This window comes from Genypterus blacodes, unplaced genomic scaffold (assembly GCF_046128005.1).
Source record: "Genypterus blacodes isolate CSIRO-AG114 ecotype Tasmania unplaced genomic scaffold, CSIRO-AGI_Gbla_v1 ptg000111l_1, whole genome shotgun sequence".
In the NCBI taxonomy this organism is placed as follows: domain Eukaryota; kingdom Metazoa; phylum Chordata; class Actinopteri; order Ophidiiformes; family Ophidiidae; genus Genypterus; species Genypterus blacodes.
In genome coordinates, this window is record NW_027466915.1 from 4,784,282 (window position 1) to 4,811,522 (window position 27,241).

Genomic DNA, 27,241 nt, shown 5'->3' on the forward strand with positions numbered 1-27,241 from the left:
ATGCATTCCACTGACAGTCTCACACACATTGCTTTTTATTGGCATTCAGCCTTCATGTCATTAACCGAAGAGATAATCGGGGCACAACCACAGGTGTGTCTACGTACGTATGTCCTTTCCCCTCAATGCAAACACAAACGCACGCTGTGGTTGTGCCCCGATTTGATTTTACAGCACATACATGATGTGCCCAAAATTGAAAACAGCATTCAGCCTAAACTCAAGCTGTAAAATAAAATAAGATAATCTGTTATTCGTCACACAACAGGGTAATTTACAAATTGGCAAGAAAAGAGGAAACACATTGAAAACACAGTTGCATGTCTAAAGAACAAAGACAAACAATGCATGAGGTCATCAGGAGGTCTTTATTAGTCTTAATCTGTGGTGCCCCTCCAAGGTAAACAAAGTGTCGGCAGCTCAACACTGCATCACTACACTGAAACGTTGCTCAGGTTAACTTCTCTGCTGGCCACTGAGCTCACAATTACTTTGTTTCCACAGGTGACTCAGAGCACAAACCCTACATCTGTGGAGATGCAGACCATAGTGTCTTTCCACTGGATGGTTCAGAAGACTACCTGATTCTGGCCTGCGATGGGTTTTGGGACACGGTGAACCCGGATGAGGCCGTGCGGGTGGTCAGTGACCACCTCCAGGAGAATACTGGTGATACCACCATGGTGGCCCACAAGCTGGTGGCCTCAGCTCGAGATGCAGGCTCGAGTGATAACATCACAGTCATAGTGGTCTTCATGAGGGACCCGCGCTCCCCACCGCCTACCAGCACTGAGGACGAAGACGAGGAGGTTGTGGTGGAAGGAGAGTTGGAGGAAGAAAATGTGGTGGAGGTGGAGGAGGATGAAAAAGAAGAGGAGGAGGAAGAGGAGGACGCAGTCAGGGTAGAACGGGGTGGCGGTGAGGGAGGCAGCGCTGCGGACATGGGGGGGAAAAGTCGCGGTGGCTGGCCCCTGCAGCAATGCTCAGCCCCCGCCGATCTGGCCTACGAAGACCGAATGGACTCGTTCACGGACAGAACTAGTCTCAGCCTAAAGGGGCCATCCCTGGAGGGCCGGATCTCCCTGACCCCTGGCTGGCTGCAGCCCTGCTCCTTCCTCAGCCCTGAACTCCCACTGAGGTCCAGGTCCAACTTCTCCGCTTTCCAAGAGCCTGGCCTGTACAGCTTTACGGACCTACTGTGGCCACAGGCAGCCGCGCTGTTGGGCCAGCCGGTCAGACGAAGCCGCAGGTTCGGTTCTGGAAGTTCAATGTGGGTCCGGAGGTGGCCAGGCAGATCCAGGGAGCCGCTGGGCCGGGTGACTTCCAGCCGCTCACTGCAATACCCGAACCGCAGGCCTGGACAGGCCCTGCCTAACCTGCCTCACATGCCCCACCTGCCCCACATGCCCCACGAGGCCCTCATGTGAAGAGGTGAACCCAGTTCAACAAAGTTTTTCATTCATTCAGTCCCAACACCCCCACCCCGGTCTTTGTTCTTTGATAGTAGATCGTTTTGGCTCTTGCAGTCTTCATGTGTAACAGAGTGACAGCAGACACAGAGCCTTAAACCTAATTTTTACTGCGTCACTCCTCACTACTCGCAGTGTCTCAACAAACTGAAACAGAATCAGTTGCTGCAGGATGCAAATGCTTCTGTGGCTCGCATGTAGAATCTTGTGTCAATGATGACACAATGTGATTGAATAGCCTGTTGCTATGGTAATACTCTCCACTTACTTAAAATTATCTGGTAGGAAAGTAAGAAAATCTGCTCATATACATTCACTGACCTTATAGATTTACCAGAAGTCCGTTGGTTGCTTTATCCAAAGAGGCAGATCCCTGAGGCGTCTGTGGAGAGGCTCGGCTCATGTTTTGTCGAGACAACTGTGTTGAGTTTGAAGTGACACAAGTGTCTGACAGAATTTAGATCTTTCCAGCTCACTGCTCCTCCAGTGATTGGCAGGTGAAGCGTGACACGGCGCAGTCAGAGTACCAGCTGTCATTCTGTTTCTGTTTGAGTTTTGAAGCTCATGGAGATTACAAACCCCCCCCCCCCTCCTAAAGTGAAAGTGTGTGCTGTTATTCCTATTTATGTGATCACTCTGGAGAAGATTACCACATGCTCTCACACACATACACACACACACACATGCTCACACACACGCACACAATGACTGCTGTCTGATTGCTCTGCCATCCAGTGTGGGAACTCTGAAAAGGTGTCAGCATATCTGAGGTGTCCTCCAACCAGGTCAGACAGCAGCCTTGACCTCTGACCCAAAAGCCATAGATATCTATTGGTTTGGTTATTGATAATAATAAGTTAAATAGAGCATTCTTTACAGTTCCTCCTCTGTACTAATAATGAATAATCATAACTAATAAAGTAATAATAATGAAGAAATAACCTTCTTATAGCTTTAGTACCCATGTGATGGTGCTAGAATCAAAGGTTTCATTTGCAGTTCTTCCTGTTTTTAAACTGGTCTGCACCTCATCCACCCTGACTAAGAGAGTTGAGAGAACATGGAGAGTCCACACAAAAAGGAGCAGGGTAAACCAGATTTGAACTCAGGACTGTGAGGCAGCAGAGCCAAGCAGCAGTGAGGAGGGAGGTCACTGTAGGGGAAATTGCCAAAATATTGCAAAGTGTCCTAGCAAACAAACAACTTGAGTGCAGACAGGAACAGAACTTTGTATTGCCAGTGATTGAATTGTTGGTGTGAGTGCTTTGATGAAGGCCATGTGGCTCGTACATAGTTGAGATCAACACTGTTTGACGCTCATTTGAAAATAACTAATGATTTATTTATTATTTATTTATATGTATAATGATTGGCTAGAAGGCTCTTTAGTTAGCCGCTCCCTGGTGTAGGCCACAGAGGCTTGAGCTCTCCCGTTGACTGATTTTCGTTGAAGAGGTCCAATGGGACATCGCTGTCTCACCACTCTTCCTAAAGACATGTGCTCCCTGTGGACTGACTAAGAAGAGCATCAAATGTCCATGGATCAGAATGTGTCACATTGTCTGGAACTTCGAGAGAAGAGAGCTGACGTGAGGAATCTACCATTCAATTCATCCATCCTTGGTCTCTGTGTGGATGTCATCTTTGGTTTATGATCTGTAGTGCATCTGCTCGTCTTTGACCTTCATCTTCTCCTCTTCACCTCCAGCTTTTTACAAACCTCCGCTTCATCCAGAGAGCAAAACAAACACATCTCCTTATTCCACAAATATGTCTCTCATTGGACAACAATCAATGAAAACATAATTTCATAAATCCACATAGGCATGAATGTGTATGTGTATTTTGAGTGCTACAGTGTGCATATTTATTCTGTGATTTTAATGGTCCTTCTCTCCTGAGACCCCAGCAGGTTGGCAGGTTTATTCATTTTAATGTCTCACTGCCAGTAATAGAGATGATGTGATTTTGTTGAAGAGCTTCAGTCTTTAAAACACTGCAGGAGCTGAAAATTGTGTAAAAGTTTAAAATGTGTCCTGTTCTGACGGGATGGAAACCTACAGCTTACGTACATTTTCCTTTGACAAAGCTGTGAAGTTGAAAGGAATCAAATATTGTCAAGTGCCAGCTTTAATCCATAACATGAGTGTGCTAGTGTATCTGCTTGAAAATGTTTCAGTCCCAGACTACTGCTGTCACTAATGAAGTAAACGTCATCAGGAGTAGATGGATGAGTGCTGTTACAGTGAAACAAGATCACTGCAAACTGACAATGAGAATGTTCTCATTAAAACAAGATGGTTTGGCTGAGACGGAGAAAGAAGCAGATCAATCCATTCATCTAGAACACTTAACAAGGAAATGTTGTCTTTAGTTCAAATAGGAAGTAAGACAAATGCTCACACGTTCCTTTATGACTTTAAGCAGTGTAGATGTTCAGTCACTTATTCTGATGACAAATATACAAAATATTACACACGTAGGCAGTTCAGTGCTGCCATGGAAACCATTCCAAAGGAATTGTTCCTCCACATTTCACAGTTTGCAGTGCAGCTGTACTTCGCTGTGCTGTTAGTTGTATTCTTGATGAGGTCACTGACACAGACAGTGCAGTGCTTTGAGTGGCAGGGACACACCAGTTACAGCACCATAACATTCTAGAGGCTTCACTAACACAGGATTTATCTACAGAATAGCTGTAAACTGTAAACATCCTATTAAAGACGTTGTCACTGTACGAGCAATAAACCCATACGCTTATCATTCCTCACAGTGAAGTCTGTACCTGAGCCTAAAGCCTCACTTCCTCCCTCACCTTTCCCACTACACTTTCCGTCCCTGACGGCAATGTCTACATTCCCTCTTCACTAAGGCTCTTCATCAGTCAGCACTGTGTCTGTGTAGACAGCAACAGTATTTTCTCCGTAAGCAATAATGATGTTATATTCAACAGCTCTCACCGGGTTTGTCTTCACTGGGTTCCCATTAGAAACACCAGCCATATTTAAAACTTTGCGTTTCCCCGGTTTATTTATCTGAACCTAAACCTAAACTCTAAAAAAAAAAAAAAGAGCTGAGTCTCTGGTGAAATACAGCCAGCAACCACACTCTTCACTGAGGTCCTCAGCAAGCCCATATGCAGTCTGAGGGTCTGAAGCCCCAACTGTCGTGACAGAATAGAGAGGAGAGAGTGGGATCACATCCTTGATCCTAGATGGCAGGAAGTAGATCATATTTAGGGCTGAGATTGGTCTGGCCATTCTATTGTCTATTGTTCCCCAGGCCTTGAAGACAAACCCAATGACTGGCTCTAAAAGTTGCAGGTTAAGTAAAAAACAGTTATAAAAATAAACACGTAACTGTATTGTTTATGTTCCCGTAGTAAATGTATACTGTAACTGGTGACTTAATATCATGTATATAAAGATCAGAACAAGTCCTCTGGCTGAAGTTTGTTTCTTTCCAGTTGTGTTGAGTGATTGGAACTGGATACACTTTTACCATGTCTTTCCAGTGAGAGAATTCATGGGTGTAATTCAAAGTGTAGTCAGCTGTGATTCTGGTTCAGACTGAGGGAATGGACATCTGATAATGAATCATGGATTCCTCCTGGAAAAACCATCCAACCATTGTAATCTGTGACATACCATCAAGGATCGGTCATGGGTTTATCAATCTTCTGATACGATTGACAGAAAAATTCCTCGCCTCACAAACAAACTCACAGCTGTTAAAGTTCTGTTTCATTTTATTTGTTACACACAAAAATGTACATCAAATAAAGCCGCGCATATTCTGGGAAAAATCTAAACAAAAGCACAACAGGCACAAATGATAGAGCCTTTAAAATAAATAGCCTCTGTACATTCAAATATAAACAAGCAGAGAAGCACATCAAACAGTGCAGCTTCATGCACACATGCAGCACCGACACGCTGCTTACAGTGCAAACTAATGACTACACACCTGTCAGGTGGAGTTATTCTGTTGTCAAAAACACCAAACCCGTCTCCATTAAAGCAAAGAAGCGGATCCCTGCACTGCTGTTTACAAGTCTCTCTCTCCTGCTGCAGTGCTTGGCTGTCAGCAGGTGGGTTGTTGGGTGGCTTGTGTATCCTTTTGTGAGTTCCATCTTCATAACTGATTACGTTTGTTGCTTGGGCTGTCACTGTCCACATTCCAGGTGGTTTTAGAGTCATTCACAACTACGGATTCAAAATAACTTTATTAACAGTGAGTGAACAGGAAGTTTTCAACATGTGTGATTGAAATCTCATGAATATGTCGGAGCTTTACAGAATGGATTCACACCTCCATAGTTCATATCAAACAGACCAGAAACTGCATGTATGTTGTCTGACTTCCATTGTGACACGTTTCAGACAGCATGCACACACATTCTGTTCTGAGTCATGGCTTATTTGACTGTGTCTAATGTCAGATCCAAACACATGGTGGCTGCTCACATACTGTACATTACTCCATGTGTGATGTCCGCTTCGACTGAGCATTTACTGCTATAGCACCGATGATGGAGGGCCAAATTGCAGACAAATCAACCAAACATCAGCACAATGTTGGATTCTTGAAACTAAAAATCTATAACTATATACTCTCACTACTGATAATATATTGCAGACTTCTTACACTCACACATTAATTTAGAAATCCCATCAAATAACATCTGTGTTGTAAGGCTACAGGTTAAGTTCAGATTTTTGCTTCATGACGAATTGACAGTTTCTGCCCAGGAGTTTGTGTCTCTATCTGTATCTGAGGGTTTGTGCATAACAAGCGATGTATAGTGGACAGGCTATATAATCAACATCTTTCTCCAGCCAGTGTTGCATTGCTGTCTGGCGTAAGTAAGCAGCAGATGTGACAGTTTCAGAGGGAATCACCGCTCAGTGGGAAGGCTGACATCATCAAACAGAAGGTGCTCTATGAAAAGAGAGCGAAACATGTTTTTCATTCATAGTTCTGAAGGCTCCAGGTGACACTTTCCTGTCATGTTAATCAAATACTGGTTTCTCAAAGTTGTGCATGTGCGAGTGCGTGCGTGTGTTACCAGTGCAGGGAGTCAAGTTTTCGTAGTGAGAGTTTATGTCCTGCAGGGCCTCGTCCTCAGTGTCACTGTCACTGCTCGAAGCTGCCAACAGGACAGAAGACTGCTGGTCTACACACAGAACAGGACACCAGGACAAGTTTACAATTGTAAACTACTCAAACATCTTAGGTCAGGGGTGTCAAACTCATTTTAGTTTGGGGCCACATTCAGCCCAATTTAGATTCAAGTGGGCCGGATTAGTAAAATCATAGCATAATAACCTATTAATAGATGTAAATGGACAATTCCAAGTTTTCCCTTTGTTTTAATGCAAAGAAGTAGAGGTTCATATTGCAAACTATCTTTTTACAAAACATATTATAAACAACCTGAAATTTCTTAACTCAGTGGTTCCCAAACTTTTTCTGAAGGCCCCCCCTTCTGTATATAAGAATATTTAAAAAATTTCTTAATGGAGTAATTTTTTGCAAAAAAAGAACACTTTTTATCAGCACATCTTTTCAGTGACTGGTGTCGGCTCACTGCAGATCTTTTCAAATCGGGGTTGCAGCTGTCAGACTGACACTTTTCAATGTCCAGCTCCGACCTATATTTTGTGTTAATTGAGGCTCACATAGGTAGAATGTGGCAAAGGAAGGAGTGTGGCCATGGCTCTCCTACCCATCAGTGGGCAATCGCTCATTCTCCTGCGTTGTTAATAATAATAATTAGTTAAATCCCTCACAACTGGGCTTGTAACGCTAAACTAACGGCTAGCCAAGCTTAAGATGCGTCAGATCAGCTGATAAGCGCAAACTGTGAAGCGCCGCCGATAAAACAATGGAGGGATGCTCTGGCTGCGATATGAAGAAGTATGGCCTCAAATGAAGGAATCATTTACTGAAATATCAGAGAATATATCCTCTGAAAACCACCTTCGGTATACGCTGATCTGACACTGATGTGGAAACGCTACATTTTAATGGCGGGATGACATCACTTCGTGAGACACAAAATCGGGAAATGTAGTTTATGGACAATTAACACTTATAAGGTCTTTACTCTCGCGGGCCACATAAACTGACGTGGCGGGCCGGATTCGGCCAGTTGGCCGTGAGTTTGACAGCTGTGTCTTAGGTGAAGCGCTTTGTTTGGGGAAAAAACTAGAGAATAATCAAAATCTTAAAAATGGATTTGTTAGGTTGAAGGATTACACAATATAGGATTCTATAGGATGAGTAAAAATGTTCAAGTGGTTATTCTTCAATAACCCCTGGCAAGTTGACAACCTGCAGATACCATTTGCTTCACCTGACAACAGGAATATTGAGCTCATGCTGAAGGTAAAAGGTGAATCTTTAGAGTGAGTAGTGAGAACTGATGTGGTGTAAATGACAGACCTTGGTCTGGCTGTGGGAGTGACGATGCCTCCTCCAGTACGGGTTGATGGGAGTTTTCAGACTCGCAGTCCAACACAGCCGCTCTGTGGTACAAACAAACAGAGGAGCTGCTGCCAGAGTAACCAGAGACTTTGAGCTGTGTAGGTGTGATGGATGTATACAAACTGTACCCTGAGGTCCTACTGCTGCAGGTCTTGCATGAGCTCATGTAGCTCATTCCTCCCAAGGAGAAGAGGTCATCCCTGGCCCCGGGGGCTCCATACAGCTGCTGCTGATGCATCGATTGCTGCTGCCCTGAGGAAGAGCTGCTCAGGGATGTGAGGAAGCTCTGTGTGCCATCGGCCTTCATCATTCCTGAATAGGGCAGAACAAACGATGGTATAAGTGTGCCAGAGGAGCATAGCATGTGTTCAGCTGAGAGACATTCATGTAAAAACCCTCGGTTGGTCAAACTCAAAGTCTGTCCATGATGTCAACGCTATTCATGTCACATAGTTCCCCCCACTCCACATGTGACACAGCCAAAGACACCAACACCAATTAAAAAATAGAATAGAAAAAATGTCTATGAGTCATCCAGGCTGTTTGGGACAGCACCATGATGGTTCTCTTGGCTGAACTTTACCCAGAACAGTATGGAGAAGGGAAGGCAGGTGGAGTGTATTTGGTGAAATGAGCGCTGTGGATCTGTTTACTCGATGCTCCAGGTAGGCAAATGAATATGGCACAAGGTTAGTCAAAGGCAAACACGTTCTGCCATTTAGGAGCCAGGGGGCTGGATAGATCACTGACATTCTCACTTTAACTCATTAAGCTTCTCACATGTGCTACTATCCTCCTGTCAGTCGTACTGACCCTCCGCTCCTACGGCGACTTCTTTAGAATGCAGGCTGAGCTCCACTGCTGTGTCTCCTCCTCTCAGCTCCTTGTCCATCTCCTCTCCACTCCTTCTCTTCACAACCACAGTATCGCTGCCATCCAGGACAGGTGACAGTGATTTCCTGGCTGAAAACACAGGGTGATAAAGTCTAACACCATGCAGCAATAACAAGGGCTGTGATAGGAGACAATCTAAGAGGTGAAAGACTGATCGCACAACTTTCAATGTGAAATCCTGACAACCTGGCCAGCAGGTTTGAAGACATTTTAAACAGAGAACATGGCTGTGCCCTCTTCAGCCGCATGAGTCAACACGGTGAGCACTACTATCACACCTACAGTCCAGCTAAATTCATCTGGATCTCACATACACTCTTCTCCACAATATATAGATGGATAAGTAGTTTGGCAGCAGTCCATGGATGGTTTTATAAATGAGGCTGGATTTTTAATTGAGGCTAGTGCATGAATAATGATGATGACAAATACTTTGGTGTGTGTGAGGGGTTTACAAACTGGTCATACATCTCAGAGGACCATGATAGGCAGCATCCAACAGATGTAGAGAGTGAGTTGAGGCGTAATCCAGTAAACAATCCAGGGAACAAACCGTTTCCTGGATTGAAGATGAAATAGTTTTTGTTCCTAAAAAAAAATCAATTTGAGTTGATCAATATGAAATTTAAAAGAAAGGCTTTCATCAGTTTTGATGCCGAAATATTGGTAGGTACCGTAGTCACGTTCACAATAGGAGTACCTTGCGCAGATATGATGCAAGTACGAATGGCACCTTCAGAAAATCATGGCCTTGGTTTTGTCTGCGTTTCACAGCAGTCTGAGGTGAAAGAGGTGAGACTGAACTGTGAACATTGCTTACTGTTGGAGAGGGTTGAGAGCTATTGAGAGCCAACCAACAAGCAGTACTATCTTCCTTAGCTTTCATGGCTTCCACAATATCATTTACAACTTTTGTGGAAGCAGTTAGCGTAGTGTGCTGTGCCGCTTCCTAAAATGAGACTAGTCTTGGTTCTGTTATCATTATTGCTACATTAGTCGTGCTTTAACTCTTACCGGGGGGCCAGGGCCTGGACCGGACTGTGACTGGTATACCCAGGAGGTCAAGTTCACCAGGCTTACAAAGGGCTGACGCCTCCGATTCTGGATGGTGAGAAGGCAACTCCTCCCTGGTGAAGGCTGCCGATGGTCCGGGCCTGGACTCTCCGGACACCCGAGCCTCCAGCACCTGACTCTTCACATCAGACATCTTGCTTCGCACCTCGGCCATCTGGGCCTTAAGCCGAATCAAGACCCCTGAGTCTGGAGCTGACCGCCGCACTGCCTGAGGACGCCGCTCTCGATCTTTTCTAGAGTGGGAATGAGCTGGAAGAGAAAAAAGGAAGCGATATTGTATCCAATGCAGATGATTTGTTGTGTCCAATTATTTCCAGATCAGCTACTTCATTAGGCAAGTGCAGTATTCAAACAAGATACAGTTTGCATTTGTCTGTCTTGCAGGAGGTATGACCTCTGATGTTCACAGACCTTGATTGTGCAATAGTGATACAGGGGGGCGTGGCTGAAGGCCCCACAGAGAATCCACACTGCTGCGCTCCTTCAGGTCAAGCAGTTGAATTAGGATCACCGGGTCAAGCTCCAAGAGGCTGCTGCTTCCAGGCCCAACAGCACCAGCAGCACTGCTACAAGCAGCACTATGGCTGGCAGCAGAACTCCGACGGAAGGAACACACACTGGAGCTGGAACCACCTGAGGATCAGGCAAAAGCAGAGTGTAGCTACTTAGCTTATTGTGCATGGAAACTTAAGTATTTTAAGACAAAACACAAGGATGCATGGAGGAGTTGTAGCAGTAGGTGCTGGTAAATCAGCTGGTGACATGCTTAGGCTTTGTGGCTGTGGTGGCATTAAGGTTAAGGTTCAGTTTTTTTGAAAGAAAGTTCAAATGTTGGACAGCAGTTATGGCAGCTTTGGATGCTGATACAGAAAAATACATGAAACGCACGGTGTAATATATGCAATATACAGTATGAGCAGTACACGTGAAATGACAGGGAATAGATGATAGGGAATGCTTGAATGCAGTCAAAAGCCCTATTTGGAAAGGATTTCCCTCTTTCTTTCTCTGTCTCCCTCGTCTCTTTTGAATGCTTTTTCATAATGACTGTTTGTGTGTATCGCTTTGCATGCTCTTTTGTACCTTTGTATAATCCCACTGGAAGTTCCTATTGCACACCCAGCCATTTGTGGAGAGGGAATCTCTGTTGGAATTGCCTCTCCTGAGGTTTCTTTCCTTTTTCCTTATACATTTAGATTTTCTCTGAGGTTTTTCCTCAGCTTCCTAGAGAGCTTTGAGCGAGGCCGTGAAGACATTGTATGTGATATTGGGCTATACAATTTACTTGAAAGTCTATGGTTTGAGAATACCATAGATCAGTGGTTCTCAAACTGTGGTACGTGGACGAATCAAATAAAAATATCAGAAATGCGATTTAAAATAAGTTTGCCCGATACCGGCGCACTTGCCGGTGAAAATCACGGACAGCAGCACACCCCCACCCCCGCCCCACACTCCGGAGTCGGCACCAGCGTCGCCAGACAGTACCACACCCCCCCACACACACACTCTGGAGTCGGCACCGGCGCCTGTGTCTGTGTCTGTGTCTGTGTGTGTGTGTGTGTGTGTGTGTGTGTGTGTGTGTGTGTGTGTGTGTGTGTGTAAGAGGCCCTGCCCCATATAGGAGAGTTGTTCATATGAGACAGTTCTAGTACCAATTTGTACAATGTGGCTGTGACTGACAAAGGTCAGAATAAATAATATTCTTATGAGACATAAATTTGCTTCCTGCTCGCATTATAGTTTATTCTGAATATATTATAGTACATTTTTGCATTTCTGGTTGGATGCTAACTGCATTTCATTGGCTTGTACCTGTACTTTGCTCAATGACAATAAAGTTTAACCTAATCTAATCTAATTTTGCATAGCAGCTGAACAGGGTCGGCCTACGCTACTGTATTTTAACAACGGCCATAGTGGTGGTACTTGGAGAGCCAAATATTTTCTGAGGTGGTACCTGATGTGAAAACTTTGAGAACCACTGCCATGATGAAGCCATCTCAGAAGAAACAAAACAAGTGAAGGATGTACCAACTTAGAGACAGTTATTCAGGTGTTTCTACGGTCTAATATCATAGACAGCTTAATGGTGTGAGTGTGTTTGTGAGCTGGAAAAACACATCAGTGGTTCCAAGTGTAAGGATGTACAGAATAGTGAATTGAACAGTAAGGAAGCATGTATTTTGGATTGTACCTGTGGCTCCAGCGAGCCCATCAGGCATCTCTCCTTCCTCTGTCTCCAGGTTTCCACTGAATTCTACATCATTCTCTCCAGACCTGTAAATGAACACAGAGCAATTCATTATGTGTATAATTCAAACAATTCCATCTAGGCTTGTTCAGCCTTTGTGGAGGTATAACAATAATATATTAAATTACACTGTCACCTAAGTGACCTTGTCTGTTGTAATGTTGTGTTTAAAAATGTCCAATGTTTTTAATAGCCAGAGTGGCGACGATGAGCAGAAACTGGGTATGTCTGTTGTTGTTGAGGATAGCATTACATTTATTTGGCCAGTCAGTGGTGCTGTAGGACAGTGGAAGTGACGAGGAGATGCTTTACAGCAGAGGTGGGGAACCTCACGCCCGCGATCCGGCCCGCGATCCGCCCCGAGTCACAGACCGGCAGATTGCAGCGCAAACTTCAAAGCGCACCACCCCCCCCCCTCCCCGTCAGCAAAAGTTTTGTGTTCAATTGCAGCGCAAACTTCGAATTACTATACTATAACATATATCTGAGACAAATGTGGGTTTTCTGTTTAAATTTAAAGGGCACCAATACTTTTTGACATGTGTTTATGCTATGGGTTATTGGTGGAGTAGTCTAGCGCATCACGATAAGCCACAGGGAGAAATAAAGTCTCTCCTGGAAGGAGCCAACCAGCCAACACCCACATCAATAACTGCTTTAATTTGGGCTACTAGAATGAACCAAGCATGAATTGGGTTCAATAAATGATCCAACATTAGAGGAGGAATTCTGCTCACATCGTCTCCTCATCAATGTCGTTCTCCTCTGTGTTACTGGTGGCTGTGGAGCTCCCTGAGGTGCTGCTGCCGTCCAAGGGGTTCACCTCCTCTTCTGTCAGACAGTCCACCTCCAGGTCTCCATCTGATAGCTCCTGCACCACACACAGACACACATCACCCCTAATTACACCTCTTACGTTGGCTGGATAATACCGTGGTGATGGGTCTTGCATTTACATCTTGCATGGAACATTGTTCTTATTATCTGGCTGCTGTCTGCATTTTGAAATGTTTCCTCAATATGCAGGCTGCTATGTAGTTTGTGTTTCTTCTTCATCCACAGACATTCTTAATCAATCTGTAAAGACATATTTATAAATTTCACCATCATTGTCTATGTTTGAGGTGCAGGTGCCAATTTGCAATTTGTCAACTCCCGCTTGACAATAACAAACATTTTCAACTCGTGTCCTAGCTGTACTGAGTGTATTTACACGTGAATAAGAGTTATTGAGATTCAATCATATCACAAAGCGAGTAAGACTAACATCTCCTTTTCTGTCCAGCTGCCATACAAATATTTCTGCAAAAGGTATGCAACATCAAGTCAACAGAAACATGTAGAATGCAGTGCTTTACAGAATTTTCAATCCTTACATTAGAGTCATCTTGCTGGGTCCTCTCTTCCTCCTCCGCTTTTTTGGAGCTGGTCAACGTGGTCTGGATGTCATCGTCACTCTTGGCTGAGTGTGGGTCTCTGTCAGAGGCCGCCGGGCAAGCAGAAAGCCTCAAATCAGGGGGAGAGGCGCTGCGTGATGTCTGATGGCGAAACAACTCAATGGCCAGCCTCTGAAAGCAAAACATAGATTGTGTCGGACAGGATCACGTGCGCTTCACACTGTGCAAGGAAGTTGTAAAAGAAAATCTTTGCTTTGATTGGCCACAAGGCAAAAAAAAAATTCCAAAGCAGTATTACATTCAGTCAATCAGAAAAATAGTTCCAGACTTGTTGTTCTGAAGGGAAAATCTGGATGAGCAATGAGAAATGCTGTGGTGAAAATGATTTGAGTCATTTGCAGTTTTACAATGGGACCTAAGATAGACTGTCAACACAAGTGTATGCATCAAATGGAGAATACAAACATTTTCACCCTTAAAAGTGATTTACGAATTAAAAGGGCTGGAAATAGAGGTATGAATTCCCGAACCAATGATGTCTGGATCAGCATTATTCAATCTGAAAATCTTGTGAAAAGAGAGACAGAAATATGGGGGGGTTTTAAATTTAGAAAAAGGGGCGTTTGCTTATAAGACAAGATAAGCCTTTATGAGTCCAACACAGGAGCCAATATAATTATTTTATTAATTAACAAGATGATTCAAATTCAGACTGAAAGCTTTGAAATGTGCGCACACACAGTACCTCTTTGAGGTTGTTGATCTGCTGGATGTAACTGCTCTGGGCTGTTTCCAGCTGACTGATGTACCAGTACTGGTCCCTGCACTTTTGGAAGAAGGTGGGCGAGCGTACCTGGTACCTGTGCAGGATCACCATGCAAACCAACAACATGTTTCTATTAGGAATTGCTTGAGTGGAACACATTGTAGTGTCAAAGGGAAGTGTAACTGTGTGTGTGTGTGTGTGTGTGTGTGTGTGTGTGTGTGTGTGTGTGTGTGTGTGTGTGTGTGTGTGTGTGTGTGTGTGTGTGTGTGTGTGTGTGTGTGTGTGTGTGTGTGTGTGTGTGTGTGTGTGTGTGTGTGTGTGTGTGTGTGTGTGTGTGTGTGTGTGTGTGTGTGTGTGTGTGTGTGTGTGTGTGTGTGTGTGTGTGTGTGTGTGTGTGTGTGTGTGTGTGTGTGTGTGTGTGTGTGTGTGTGTGTGTGTGTGTGTGTGTGTGTGTGTGTGTGTGTGTGTGTGTGTGTGTGTGTGTGTGTGTGTGTGTGTGTGTGTGTGTGTGTGTGTGTGTGTGTGTGTGTGTGTGTGTGTGTGTGTGTGTGTGTGTGTGTGTGTGTGTGTGTGTGTGTGTGTGTGTGTGTGTGTGTGTGTGTGTGTGTGTGTGTGTGTGTGTGTGTGTGTGTGTGTGTGTGTGTGTGTGTGTGTGTGTGTGTGTGTGTGTGTGTGTGTGTGTGTGTGTGTGTGTGTGTGTGTGTGTGTGTGTGTGTGTGTGTGTGTGTGTGTGTGTGTGTGTGTGTGTGTGTGTGTGTGTGTGTGTGTGTGTGTGTGTGTGTGTGTGTGTGTGTGTGTGTGTGTGTGTGTGTGTGTGTGTGTGTGTGTGTGTGTGTGTGTGTGTGTGTGTGTGTGTGTGTGTGTGTGTGTGTGTGTGTGTGTGTGTGTGTGTGTGTGTGTGTGTGTGTGTGTGTGTGTGTGTGTGTGTGTGTGTGTGTGAGAGAGACAGTGCCCACCGGAGGACCAAGGTGTCAGTCTGCATGTTGAGGTAGCCCTCACTTGCCAGAAGGTCCAGCCTGAAGAATCGGTTATAGCCCCAGCATTCACCAACCTCAAAGTCTGAGGCAAACTCCCGTATGATGTTCTTTGTGGGGTCACTGGAGGCTTGATGGACCATCTCCACACGGTATTCATATCTACACAGCACCACAACACCATCACTACACAACTAGAGCCAGATTATTACTTTATCATAATTAACCAACTCAACACACTGCTCAGAAAAGCCCATTACATTATTTTAGATCAAGGTGCAAGGCCAGGATAGTACTTTTTAGACATGTGCTTATGAAATGAAAATTTCAACTGACTTATCAAGTCAGAGTAAAAACATCAGAATGTGCTACTATAAATAAGAAATGATTCAAACGGATGCACGTAAAGATAAGTCTAAGCTTAAAATGTCAGCAGTAAAACCTTAGTCTCTTTAGGGTATCTTCTACCAGGAGAGGTGGATTGAAAGATTCAAAAAATTGCTTAGAAAGTAGAACAAAATGGAGAGTTTAAGACCACCAAGGAGAGCTTTGATCAGAAAATAGAATATTTGCAGAGATTAATTAGTAAGGGACATACTTGGATGTTTCAGGTAGTCCAGCAGAAAGCTCCAAGAACACAGACAGATAGTTTCCACGGACCACACCATTCCCATCCTGAAGAAACACAGCAACTACTGACTGACACAAACCCACACTGCAGTAGCTTTAAGACCACGTCCTTTGTCTCCAAGGAGTTCATTCCAGTGTGCACAGGTAGGACTGATTCCCACACCGTTTCCTCTAAGTCGAATTGTCGTCCAATATTAGGCACACAACTTTGAATTGTGAATATAATGTTTACTTAAGTGTGTTTCATACCACAAGAATCTTTTCAATTTCCATCAAGGAGCCAGGACCCATTTCACAACATTATGGTCCCTCATGAGGAATTGTCGCTAGAATGTAAATTGAGCCTTCATGTTGATATGATGTTGCTGTCACTCTACACATGCCATTTGCCTCAATAATCTTCATTGTTAAGCAGGTAATGAATTTAGTTTTGATCTTTTGTGTGAAAGAGATTTCATGTCTATTTGCTACATTACTTGGTTAAGCTTAAGTGAAATGAGTAGGGGTGGGGTGACACGTCGACGTATAGCGACGACTCGATTACGTAAATACGTCGATTTGCATAACCGTGTGCCGACGCGTCCTGATGACGTAAGATGGCCACGTCAGGTGAAAGCGAGTGTCAACAAGAGGATGGCTGACAGTGGCTGATTCTCTGTCCTCTTATTATTTTATAGCATTCCAAAGATAGATTATAGATTTTCATACTTGTGTCCAGCAGTGTTGCTTGGGAAGTGGAAAACTGACATGCTCAAGCTGCTTGATAGTAAAGTGTTAAGTGTTAAGTATTAAAAACAAGTAAAAGCACCCCAGCATGATGAAGAGTATGTCCAGGCTTTCATACTCACAGGGTAGACTTTGAGTCTCCAGCAGAGCCCAGATATCTGCAGAGGAGGACTGTAGACAGGGTCAGCCCGCTGCCTCAGCGTGCTACAAACACACAAATGCAACAATTCTGTGGACACAAGCTGGCACAACGTGGCACAGACATGAAAGTGGGAGGAAACCCACAAAAACATGGGGAGAACACGCAAATTCTAGAATCTGACAACCAAGAAGAACACCCTGGTGGAGGGGACTTGAAAAGTTCATATCTTTATCGGTTCCCCCACTGCACTTGATTCCTGTTTTTATAAGTATGTGTGTGTGGTCAAGCACCTCGTATTAATCATATACCATGGTTCTCCTCTTTCTCATGTTCACATTGTACAGATACATTTACTTTTTACGAAAGCCTAGCAGTCATACCACGTATCCATAATGAGCAGGATTAGGGCATATCCTTATGCAGAGCTCTGGTCTTCCCCTGAAAAAACTAAATTTTATAGGACTTAACGTGCAAATGTCCTTTCTACCACCACCTCTACATTAGCCCAGTGATGTTGCTTAAATTCTGGGGCAGTTTGATGCATCTGGGACAGAAACCAAAAATACAGTGGACAGAGTTTTCTTACTTTAAGTTGTCAGAAATGTCAGAATAAGACGTGATTTACCTGAAGTTGACCAGAACAAAGGTACTGGAGTCATATGCTGGAACCAACTCACTGTAAAGCAAACAGGAGAGTGTGTCACTGTGTGTCTCTCTCTCACACACACACACACACACACAGACACAAACCATGACACACCCACACACACAAACAAACACACACACAGGATTACCTAGTGAAGTCTGGAGGGACTGGCGTTGTGACAAAGGACTGCATGGGTTTGCGATGGACCTGCTGAAACATGAGCAGGATCTCTGGGCTCTTGGAGATCAGTTCACTCTTGCTGCAGGAGTGAAGCTGTTCGACACACAATCAGCACCAATTGACTGTACAAAACAGCTCAACTTTGTACAGATTAACCATGCATTTCTACAAGCATATGATGCAATGATGTGAACATTTGATTGAAGTCTTGGCCTTTTATATAAAATAAAGATCTTGGAGGAGGTATGTTTCTCCAATTACATTAACTTGATAACAAAATCATCAGCATCATATTATAGCCGTGCAAAAACCATAAAAATATAAAATCCTGTACTGCTGGTGGTGATAGGAGAAAGGATTTAAGGTTCAACTTACTATAAAATAAAACTAATTCATAAATTTTAACATTACAAACGCCTACATATTGAAAAGTGTTGAATTAACATCAAAGCGTTAGTGAAACGTCTTTACCTGATGCTCCACTTCCTGCAGCAGAGATTCCAGAAGCTCTGTCTCCTGGGTCAGTGACGTCTTCTGGCCTAATGGGGAAAATGCGTTTCTATTTTCAGTACCTCTGTGTGTGGTGAGGACATGCATCAACCCAGTCCTGATTAATATTTGATCTGCAGTTTAACCTCATGTGTGGCACGTGCTCACTGCTTTCAGCGAGCCATTTGCAAGCACGAGGGCTGGTTTCTACCATTTAGGAGTTCAAATATTCGTTGATTATCCCTGAAGTACATTTACCGTATAACAAATGTTGTGCGTCATGTTCAGTGCAGTTTAATGCCATATGTAAACACACGTTTATGAAAATTTTGGCTGGAGTCCGAGGCTTTGACTATTTGTTGTTTGCTAAAAAAGCCACCAAAACTGTTACATTCACAAACATGGTCAGTGTAGTTTTAAATATTTCTGATAAGCAGCAGCATTAAAATCAGTAATGGTGGCTCTCAAGTGGACTACATGTGCCACATTTGTCCAAACATTTTTATTGCTCAAACCGACTACAATAAACATTTGAACCAATGTTAGCCAGGTAGGGCTATGCAACAGTGCGTCGGTTATAACACCTAGCACACCTTCAAATGTTGATTGTCCAAAAAATAAAACCACCAAATAAGAAATGGAAAATCCAACACTGTGGTATACCCATGAGTGTGATGAGTTTGTTCTTCAGCTGGTTGTCTAGACGAGCGATCATCATTTCAACAGCATTCCGGATTTCTCGGACCCTTTCGTCCTTCGCTCCTCTGACTGCTTCCACATTTCTCTCCTAAACCAAAGAGACACATCGGCTCAACGTGTGCACATTCAACATTCCACCACACAGATGCTTGAGTGCCAGTACCGAAGGGCCATCTCGTAGAAACTTTAATTACAATGAGTAATGTAGTATTTGGACTTTTCAATTGAATCTCTTTCTCTATCCAAACGTGTATTCTTTCCATTAAGGCACTTCATTATGGCTGAAGCTCTGTTTGCAGTCGTAAGTCTCAAGCTAAACTTGTAGGAAGGAATATTTACACGGTTATCTTCCAAAACCCTAATGATACGATATAAATGGTATGTCATATGGCTCAGCTCTGTAATTTAATTTAATCAAGGCGGAAAATGGTGAGCAGTCCTCACCACTTCCTGCACCAGGCTGATGAGCTCCATGAGTCGGCGGCGGAGCTTGGCCACCTCCTCCTTCACCTTGGTCACATGCTGGTCATAAATCTCCACCAGAGGCTTGAAGGTGTGGCCGCCATGCTGCACACAAAGGAGATGAAACGTATCCAATGACACCGAGGACATATATAAAGATCACCGTCACAGTGGTCATTGGGACAAGGTGGGACAAAAGAGTTTCGTTTATGCCCAAACAAATCAAGACATAATTAAAAAAACTGAAGAAAGAAGACTATGGAACTGTATAATAAACACCAGTGCATTTCCCTTAAAGCAGCATCTATGTGACAGACCCCTGTGGGGAAGGCCACCAATACTTGTTTCCAACCATGGCCGATACAGGAGGCAAATTGGAAACCATTCAGAGCATTTCCATTGCAAAAAAACTCAAAACTCAAATGATTTTAAATAGGGTTTCTTGTCCCTCCAAGCCACTTCATCCAATTTGGCTGAATGAAGTGCACAGATATCCACGGCAATAGATGCAAGCAGTGATACACTCGACTAGCACAGCTGGCGCAACGGCGGCCACAGCCAAGAAACAAATTCCAGCCAGGATAAAGTTTCATTACATTAACAAACTTACATTATGTACAAACGCACATTAACACTACTGGTGACGATGTCTGTCGTAGAGGCTCTGTATAATCTGGCTTCATTCCCTGCAAATCCCTGCGTGTCTGTACTCTAGGAGTGTGCACATTCTCATGCTAAGTATTTTGTCATAAATCCCAACATTTGCCTAGAGAGACTCAACCTTATAAATGAGGCACCAGGTCTTTCCAGAATGAAATGTCGACACAACCCATACAACAGGGCTCTCCAACACGTTGCGTGCGATCTACCAGTAGCTCGACACACAGTTCTGAGTAGCTCTCTAAAGGTTCAGAGAATACATACATTTGATAACACAACTCACTTGGTAAACCTGTTTATTTCTATCCAATCTAATTCAAAGACATCCGGCCGCTTCTGTCACAAAACGATTACAAGCCAAACAGCTGTCCAACAAATGACGCTGCTGTCAAGTTTGAGACACCGACACCATAACATGGGTAGCAAGCGCATGCTGGTTTTGACAATGAGTGAACTTAAGAGGAGACACTCCAGAAGACACCAGACTCTCATCTCACTAACATAAGGAAAGACTGAATGCATGTGAATTACAGATGATATGGGAACTACAGGGAATTCCCAGAATTACAAGGAATGTGAAGGGAAATTGTGACAGTGATATGTGGACAGACATACTAAATGTGAAAGGTATGGAAGGTTAGGACTTTCATTACGTATAGTACTGCCATGTGTGCCAGTAGCTTTACTACTTCACTGTATATCACCCTGTTTGGTTCGGACAGCTTGGCTCCTTGGCCCTGTATGGGAGCATGTTAGGTGTAGACTGAATCTCAGTAGCTTACGGCTGCGGTCAGCCTTTGTCTCACCAGGGGGGAATATGTAACAGCGGAACTGATGACGTGTCCCATTAAGATTTACCGTGTTACTTAGGTACAGGGAGACACAAAGTCATTAGACTCCGTCTTGTTTTTTGAGTTAGTTGAGTGCCGCACATGGGACAGCTAGATGTCTATAGTCTAGGTCCTGTGTTGCATGTTTGCCTCTCGGCTCAGAAGTGACGCCTGGGTTAAGTGTGGCCCCTATTTGTCATTGTATGACACAAAAGTTGCTGTATGACTGGGCCTATTAAGGTTAAGTACACAATAAATGACAAGCTTCATCAGTCATAGAACACAGACTCAAACCGTTACAGTATCTTTTTGAAAAAACTGCGACCACCAAATATGCCTGTATCCCCAAATCACATGAAATCAATAGATAAGTGCTTAGTAAATCTATTTCACTTGACTGATTTACATAATTACATTTAAACCCAATAACAACAACGAAATTGACAATTGCAGCATTTATATTTCAGTGTATATGTGTGATATAAAAATACAATGTAAAAGTTTACCATGCCTCCCCACAGAGCACACTGGTGACAGATGCACTTCTTACAGGTCCAGCAGAAAACACTCAGCTTCTCATGGTGGTTCTCACATCTGCACAGGAATAATCCAATCACACAACAAAAACCAAAAACCTATTTTGCTCATCATTACTGAGCCTGATTTACAGGTTAGGATTAAAAAGGAAGAAAAGCCAGATGTGCTACGAAAGTGGTAGGAAGAAGACATCAGAGACTTTAAACTACCAAAAATTGTAAACAAAAGCCATGGGGCTTGCAAATCATTTTGCGATTGGTAAGAATTGACCAGGAAGCTAACTCTAATGTATAAAATGGAGCATCAGTATTATGTGTGCATAATTGCTTTGCTTGCTATTGTCACGTTGATTTACCAATGTTAGGTGCATCAACATTAATTGCCAGTTGAGCGTCAAGGCTATGCACGGCCTCAAGTCACCTACGAAGGAAAAGACACGCTCTGCTGGAGGTATACCCCGACATGTTCTATTCTGACCTTACCTGATGCTTCATCGCAAATCGCACCGCAAATCTACATCTGGTCATTATAGAACACGAACAGGCATCGCTACTTTAAGTCCCTAATGTTTAATGTGACGCATGAGAAGCATCCTTGGTAAGACTTTACATGTAAAGAAAGGGCACAGGGAGGTGGAAATTAAAGACGAATGGGGGAAACAAAGGAAGAACAGCTAGAGGTCCTCACTTGTCCTTGTCATTGTCCTCATGTTTGGAGAAGCTGCAGAGCTGCAAAGTATCCAGCTGCTGGGTCACCTCCTCGGCCCAGCGACAGTTTACCAATTCCCGCAGCTGGAGTGGAGCCCTACATACAGAATACAGAAAATGCAGAATGCAGAATGCAGAAAACATGTACATAGAAGACACAAACACCGTAGCTAGAATGCATTTCAGGAAGCACGCAGATTTAATATAGATGTGGCCATTTAACAGCCCCAGAAACAAACACCATTTTAGTTGCAAAACTAAAAAATGAAATAAAAGGAACCGAATCGGCCATTATTTTTTGATTTACTGATTGTGTATCATGAAGCTGCATGCCTTATCCTGCCACATAAATTTCACACCCTATACCAATGTGAGTGACTACAAGTATCACGAGCAGCCACTAAGCCAACAATTTAAAGAGGTGGACTATGTAAAGAAAACACAAACTTGTATCCAAAATGAAGGACAAACATTCTTGAAGTCTTATTATTAGCAGTGTGTGAGGCAATGTGGGGCTTACCGACAGTGAGGGCACTGGGCTCTCTGTTCAGTCAGCCAGCGCTGTGAAAAAACAAATAATAGGCTGTAAAAGCTGGCTCAAAACCATCATTTCAAACATTCTACCAAATTTGGTCCAAAGTTCAGATGTAGGGAACACGCCCAGAAGAGGAGAGCGCCTATGTCCTTCCTTTCACACAACATAGGTTTTGTTTAATATTTGCATATTTATGTATGATATCCATAAATGATTCAGATATTCTTCCTATTCACCCCCCTCTCTATGCCAGTCTCTCTCCATTGTAAACTGTTTGATAAAGTCAACATACAGGGCAAATAATGTCCACAAAAAAGACTGTCATTCATTTAAGAAACGTCAAAGCCATCAAACCCAACCAGGGTAACAAAGGTCTTGATGTTGTTACAGTCTGCTTTTATACCGCTATATTATCCACATTACAAAGGATATACACATTACACTGGTTGATACAAACACAAAGAAAGTCACTTACATCTCAATCACTTTGGCGCATTTCTCAGATCAGAATTTAAATTCTCAAAACTACTTGTTCAACCTCCACATCCTCTGTCACAAAAGCAATTCCTCATTCTTTTGAACAAATTGCAAATGCTTTGACTCGTTCGTGCAGATGATCATGTACAATTGTCTTTCGTTTTCCCGCATTATCCATTGCTTATGTGGATCAAACTATTATACTGGTGCTCTATTGAATAGTCTGACCCCCCAAAACCTTTAGGCATTCATCCATATTATAAGTCATTACATGCAAAATGGGCGTGCCAGTTGTCATAATCTGTCAAGCATAGTTTCCAATAATTTCCATTGTACTTTTTTGAAAATGAGTCCAGAATTGATAAATTGCTCTCAGGTGAAGTTTGACTTTCACTAATTAAGGCGAATATGTGAAGTGATCAACCAATGATCAACTTGTTTCCGAATATAACTGAGGTGCATCTCAGCAAACTTTTGCAACGTTTTTCAATTGATAAGGATAATAGGAGAAATGAAGCAAAGGCACTGAGAACTGTAATATAGTAACATTGAATAGAAAACAACGCCCAATGTAGCAAGTTCTTTAATAATGAGTCTGCACACTAAACAACCAAATGTGCCTTAAATGTTGCTTATCTCTGCATTTGCCCAGAGTGCTTAAAATCAGTCTGAAAAACTGGTGCTATGGCTCCAATTCATGAGATCAGGACTTCAAATTGTACGTACTGTGTAAGCAATCAACCTGAATAATCAAATACACTGCCTCTGATTAGTGAACTGTGGTTAGAGAGTTAGAGAGTTGCATGTTACAACTAGAAGCGGAAGTGTGAGGGTGAAATGTTTTGTTCTTACTCGTATGCAGCTGAAGCAGCAGAGTTTGGAGCAGTGCGGGCAGAGACGAGCATCTCTCAGTTTCTCCATGCAGATGAAGCAGCGAAACACCTCAGCAATGCTCTGCAGAGGGACACACACACACAATTATCAACAGCTTGTGTTTGCCTGTTTTACCTGATGAAAATGCTGTTTTGTCTGACAAATCCAAATCTGATCACAGTCAAGTTTTCTTACCCAGGTCAATACTCATGGTGGTATGTGCAAAAGTGACAGGAGCATTCCTATGGAACCTCAGATATGAAGCTATCAACTATCATCACCAAACTGCTGAACATAATCATAGGAAACAACTTGAAATTATCCTACTTGAAATTCTTTGAAGCGACATGCCTTCTAAGAACTGTTTTCTTCTCAGAGGGCAGACATTTGACTAAGTAGGCAGACACATTGCATCCACTAAGGCTAAATTAGGTGTGGCTGACCACATTGGCATGAATGGCAGTTCTGCTGAATTAACACATTAGCCTGTTCAGTTTATCAGCCATTGGTCATTAGCTTTGTGCCTATAGTATGATATACACCAAACTTACATCCACTGTATACAACTTAATTCATAAATACATTTTTGGTATAAATTAGAAAAATAATATATACATATATAATAAACAGTAAACTAAAACAAGACATATGCAAGTAGAAAGTATGAATTTGGTGACATCATTTAAGCCTAAGAATACGTACCTATGATACGTATACCCATCATGATATCACTAGCTAGTTGGCAATCATGCCAACTGTGCTAATTTGCGCAAACTGCTTAAATACCCTGAAGCTCCCCTGGATAAATAGAGGGTCATTAATGATGAAAAACACCAATCAGCATTCAAATGATAACCCAAGGCAACACTACACAAATAGCTTTAGCAATTGGCTTGTTGCCAACATTGCCACTTGTTACCTGCTAGCTTGTCTGATGAGCAGAACAAACAAAATGAAAAATGAGGCAAAGCACCCGTCTTCACCTTCCCCATCATTACAGGCACATAGGGTATTGACAGCTGATAACTGTGGGCACCAATAAAAAGCCATGCACACAAGGCTTATAAATAGACAACAATGTTTAATACATGGTCAAATAATGGTAGAATACAAACAGCAGGAGTACAAGGATGGTTTAGCATTGGCTATTTGGTTAATGGAAATACTAATCTATTCCAAGTAAGTTAGTCATACAAGAGCCTTTACAATCTGTTAGAAAGTGGCATGCGATAATTATGGTGTCATCAGCATTCTGTTGACATTAGGAACGCCTCTGTATTCCTCTCTAATACTAACAGCATGTTGGCAATACAGAAATTATATAAAAAGAAACGAAGAAAGGGCAAAAAGTGCATTCAGTGAGCATTTGGGGAATGTATGCAATAGCTTTTACAGGTAATTTATGTAAGTTCACACTGGCCCGGCCTGTCTGTCGAATTTAAAAATCATTGTGGGCCCTGAGCCGAAAAGTTTGCCCACCCTCACAGGTCTATAGCATGGGTGTCAGAGCAGTCACACAGAGGGCCAGGAGGCTATAGGGTCTCGCTCAAGAAAAAAACGTATTGACAAACACATTGATAACACCTAAGGGAGAATCAAGTTGCCAGAGAGAATAAGAGTTTCAACCCAGTTATGTTCCCAATCAATTCTCTATTACTGTCCAATTCTAGAATTACAAATTAAGATCATAAAACATTTAAACATATAAAAGGACACTACAAATGACAGTTAAGAGAGAGGGAGATTGGAGGGGTCACAAAGAAAGGTCTTTTAATGAAGGAAAAGGCAAGGTCAACTTAATACAAAGCTATGGTAAAAAGAAACCTTGGTCCATACTCAAGAGTCTAGAGATGAGGCAGACCTGAGACATGAGTTTATTCCACAAACTAGTTGGACGTGGAAATTATAGCATGTTCAACGTACCTCAACACTTTGTTCATCCATTTCGGCCAGTGTGAGTTCTTGATATCAGGGACAAATCACAACAAGTCTTTCCAGGAGGCCTAAAAAGACAAGCACATTAAAGATACTGATTGGATCTCATGGTGACTCTGGCCTGATGTCAAATTCCATGACTTTCCAAATCATACGGCTTCTCTCAGCTACAATGGTTATTCTGTGCCTGGTGGTGTACGAAAAAGGAGAAACTGACCAGAATGACATCTGTGGTACGCTATGTGGCCAAAGATGTGTAGACATTGAGTGTAGGTTTTTCAGACAATCTCATTGCTAACAAGTGCATACAATCAAGAATATAGGCATCTAACTCTTCCTATCTATCTATCAAGAAACTTGCAACTGTCATCCCGTTGAGCAACCATCGATACATTGATTCGCCTGATTAAACCTGAACACGTAGCATCCGCTAGCTAGCCCGCCCCTCGTCCTGACAGCAGTCTGACAGTTAGCATTAGTTAGCCTACTACTCTTAGCATGGTGGATGCTTACCTTCACAAACAGCTACACTGACAGCAAGAAGATTCCAAGGCTACATTATGGGTTGTAGCTGTATGGGTTAGCTGTCGCTAATTAGCAGTAATTAAACACAAGTTCAAACGTGTGAGCGCAGAGGAGTCGCCTTTTTCTTTCCTGATGGTGATGCTTCTTTGATGCACAGAGTGCTGTCCGTCTGTCCCCTAGCAATCCCCAATCGAAAGCTGCTTTGTCTTCTTCTTGTACGCGCTCACCGCGGTTTGAAAACAATGTTACGTCTATTATCGCCACCCACTGGACTACAGTGGTAACGACTGTTCATCTGAACGGAAAGACAAAGGGCCCAGATCTACAACATCGTCCAGATAACTAGGTCACATGTCGATGCCAGGTTTTATGCCATATCTATACCTAGGATCGTCTTCCAGCGAACATTCACAGGTAGTCACAGGTCTCACTGAAATAACTTGACCAATGAGACACACCTGGAAAGTGGACGCAGGGGATGTCTGTCTGATCACAAAGCAAACCTGAAGTGTTGTGTGGCAGACAAAACGCTGCCCTCACGCTGGAGTGAGTGAAGTATGATCTGTTTTTAATTGTCAGTCATTAATGTAGTTATGACATATTTTAACTTCAAAGTATGACTAGATTGGGCTACAAACACAACATCAAAATCCCACATGAATAACAAACGCTACCAATCAAAAGCAGGAGAAAATATTATTATTATTTTGGATATGGAGTATTTTATTCTGTATAATTTCAGTACTAGAAGGATTGGCACGAGCAAGGAGGGACTAAGGCACCGCTGTTGGGAAGCCATGGAATAAGTTGAGCTGTTTGTGTAGTTATCAACAACAAAAAATACAATTATGGAGGATCTTTCTGGCTGGGT

General features: G+C 43.0%; 2 protein-coding genes across 5 annotated transcripts in view; one reads left to right on the forward strand and one right to left on the reverse strand.

Moving 5' to 3' along the window:
* Positions 1-4,893, forward strand: part of ppm1e (protein phosphatase, Mg2+/Mn2+ dependent, 1E) — a 28,951-nt gene extending 24,058 nt beyond the window's left edge. The window contains exon 7 of the mRNA XM_076161419.1: positions 505-4,893. Within this exon, the coding sequence (XP_076017534.1) occupies positions 505-1,427 (923 nt within the window). The 3' untranslated portion in view covers positions 1,428-4,893. The remainder of the gene's footprint in view (positions 1-504) is intronic.
* Positions 4,894-5,199: 306 nt separating this feature from the next.
* On the reverse strand, positions 5,200-26,551 carry trim37 (tripartite motif containing 37). Of its 4 annotated transcripts, XM_076161335.1 has the most exons (26): positions 26,359-26,551; positions 25,834-25,913; positions 23,890-23,991; positions 22,546-22,586; positions 22,006-22,122; positions 21,288-21,375; positions 19,274-19,396; positions 18,794-18,917; positions 18,113-18,180; positions 17,610-17,734; positions 17,441-17,491; positions 16,796-16,877; positions 15,916-15,992; positions 15,300-15,479; positions 14,323-14,437; positions 13,557-13,748; positions 12,918-13,051; positions 12,124-12,206; positions 10,338-10,559; positions 9,867-10,175; positions 9,321-9,440; positions 8,772-8,921; positions 8,087-8,270; positions 7,917-7,999; positions 6,538-6,645; positions 5,200-6,410 (listed from the first exon to the last, which is right to left on the reverse strand). In XM_076161335.1, exons 2-26 carry the CDS (start codon positions 25,852-25,854, stop codon positions 6,367-6,369), a joined length of 2,943 nt encoding a protein of 980 aa, XP_076017450.1. In that variant the 5' UTR covers positions 25,855-25,913; positions 26,359-26,551; the 3' UTR covers positions 5,200-6,366. The 4 variants fall into 4 exon arrangements, with proteins under 4 accessions (XP_076017450.1, XP_076017451.1, XP_076017452.1 ...); XM_076161336.1 differs by lacking the exon at positions 23,890-23,991; XM_076161337.1 differs by lacking the exon at positions 9,321-9,440.
* Positions 26,552-27,241: the final 690 nt, after the last annotated feature.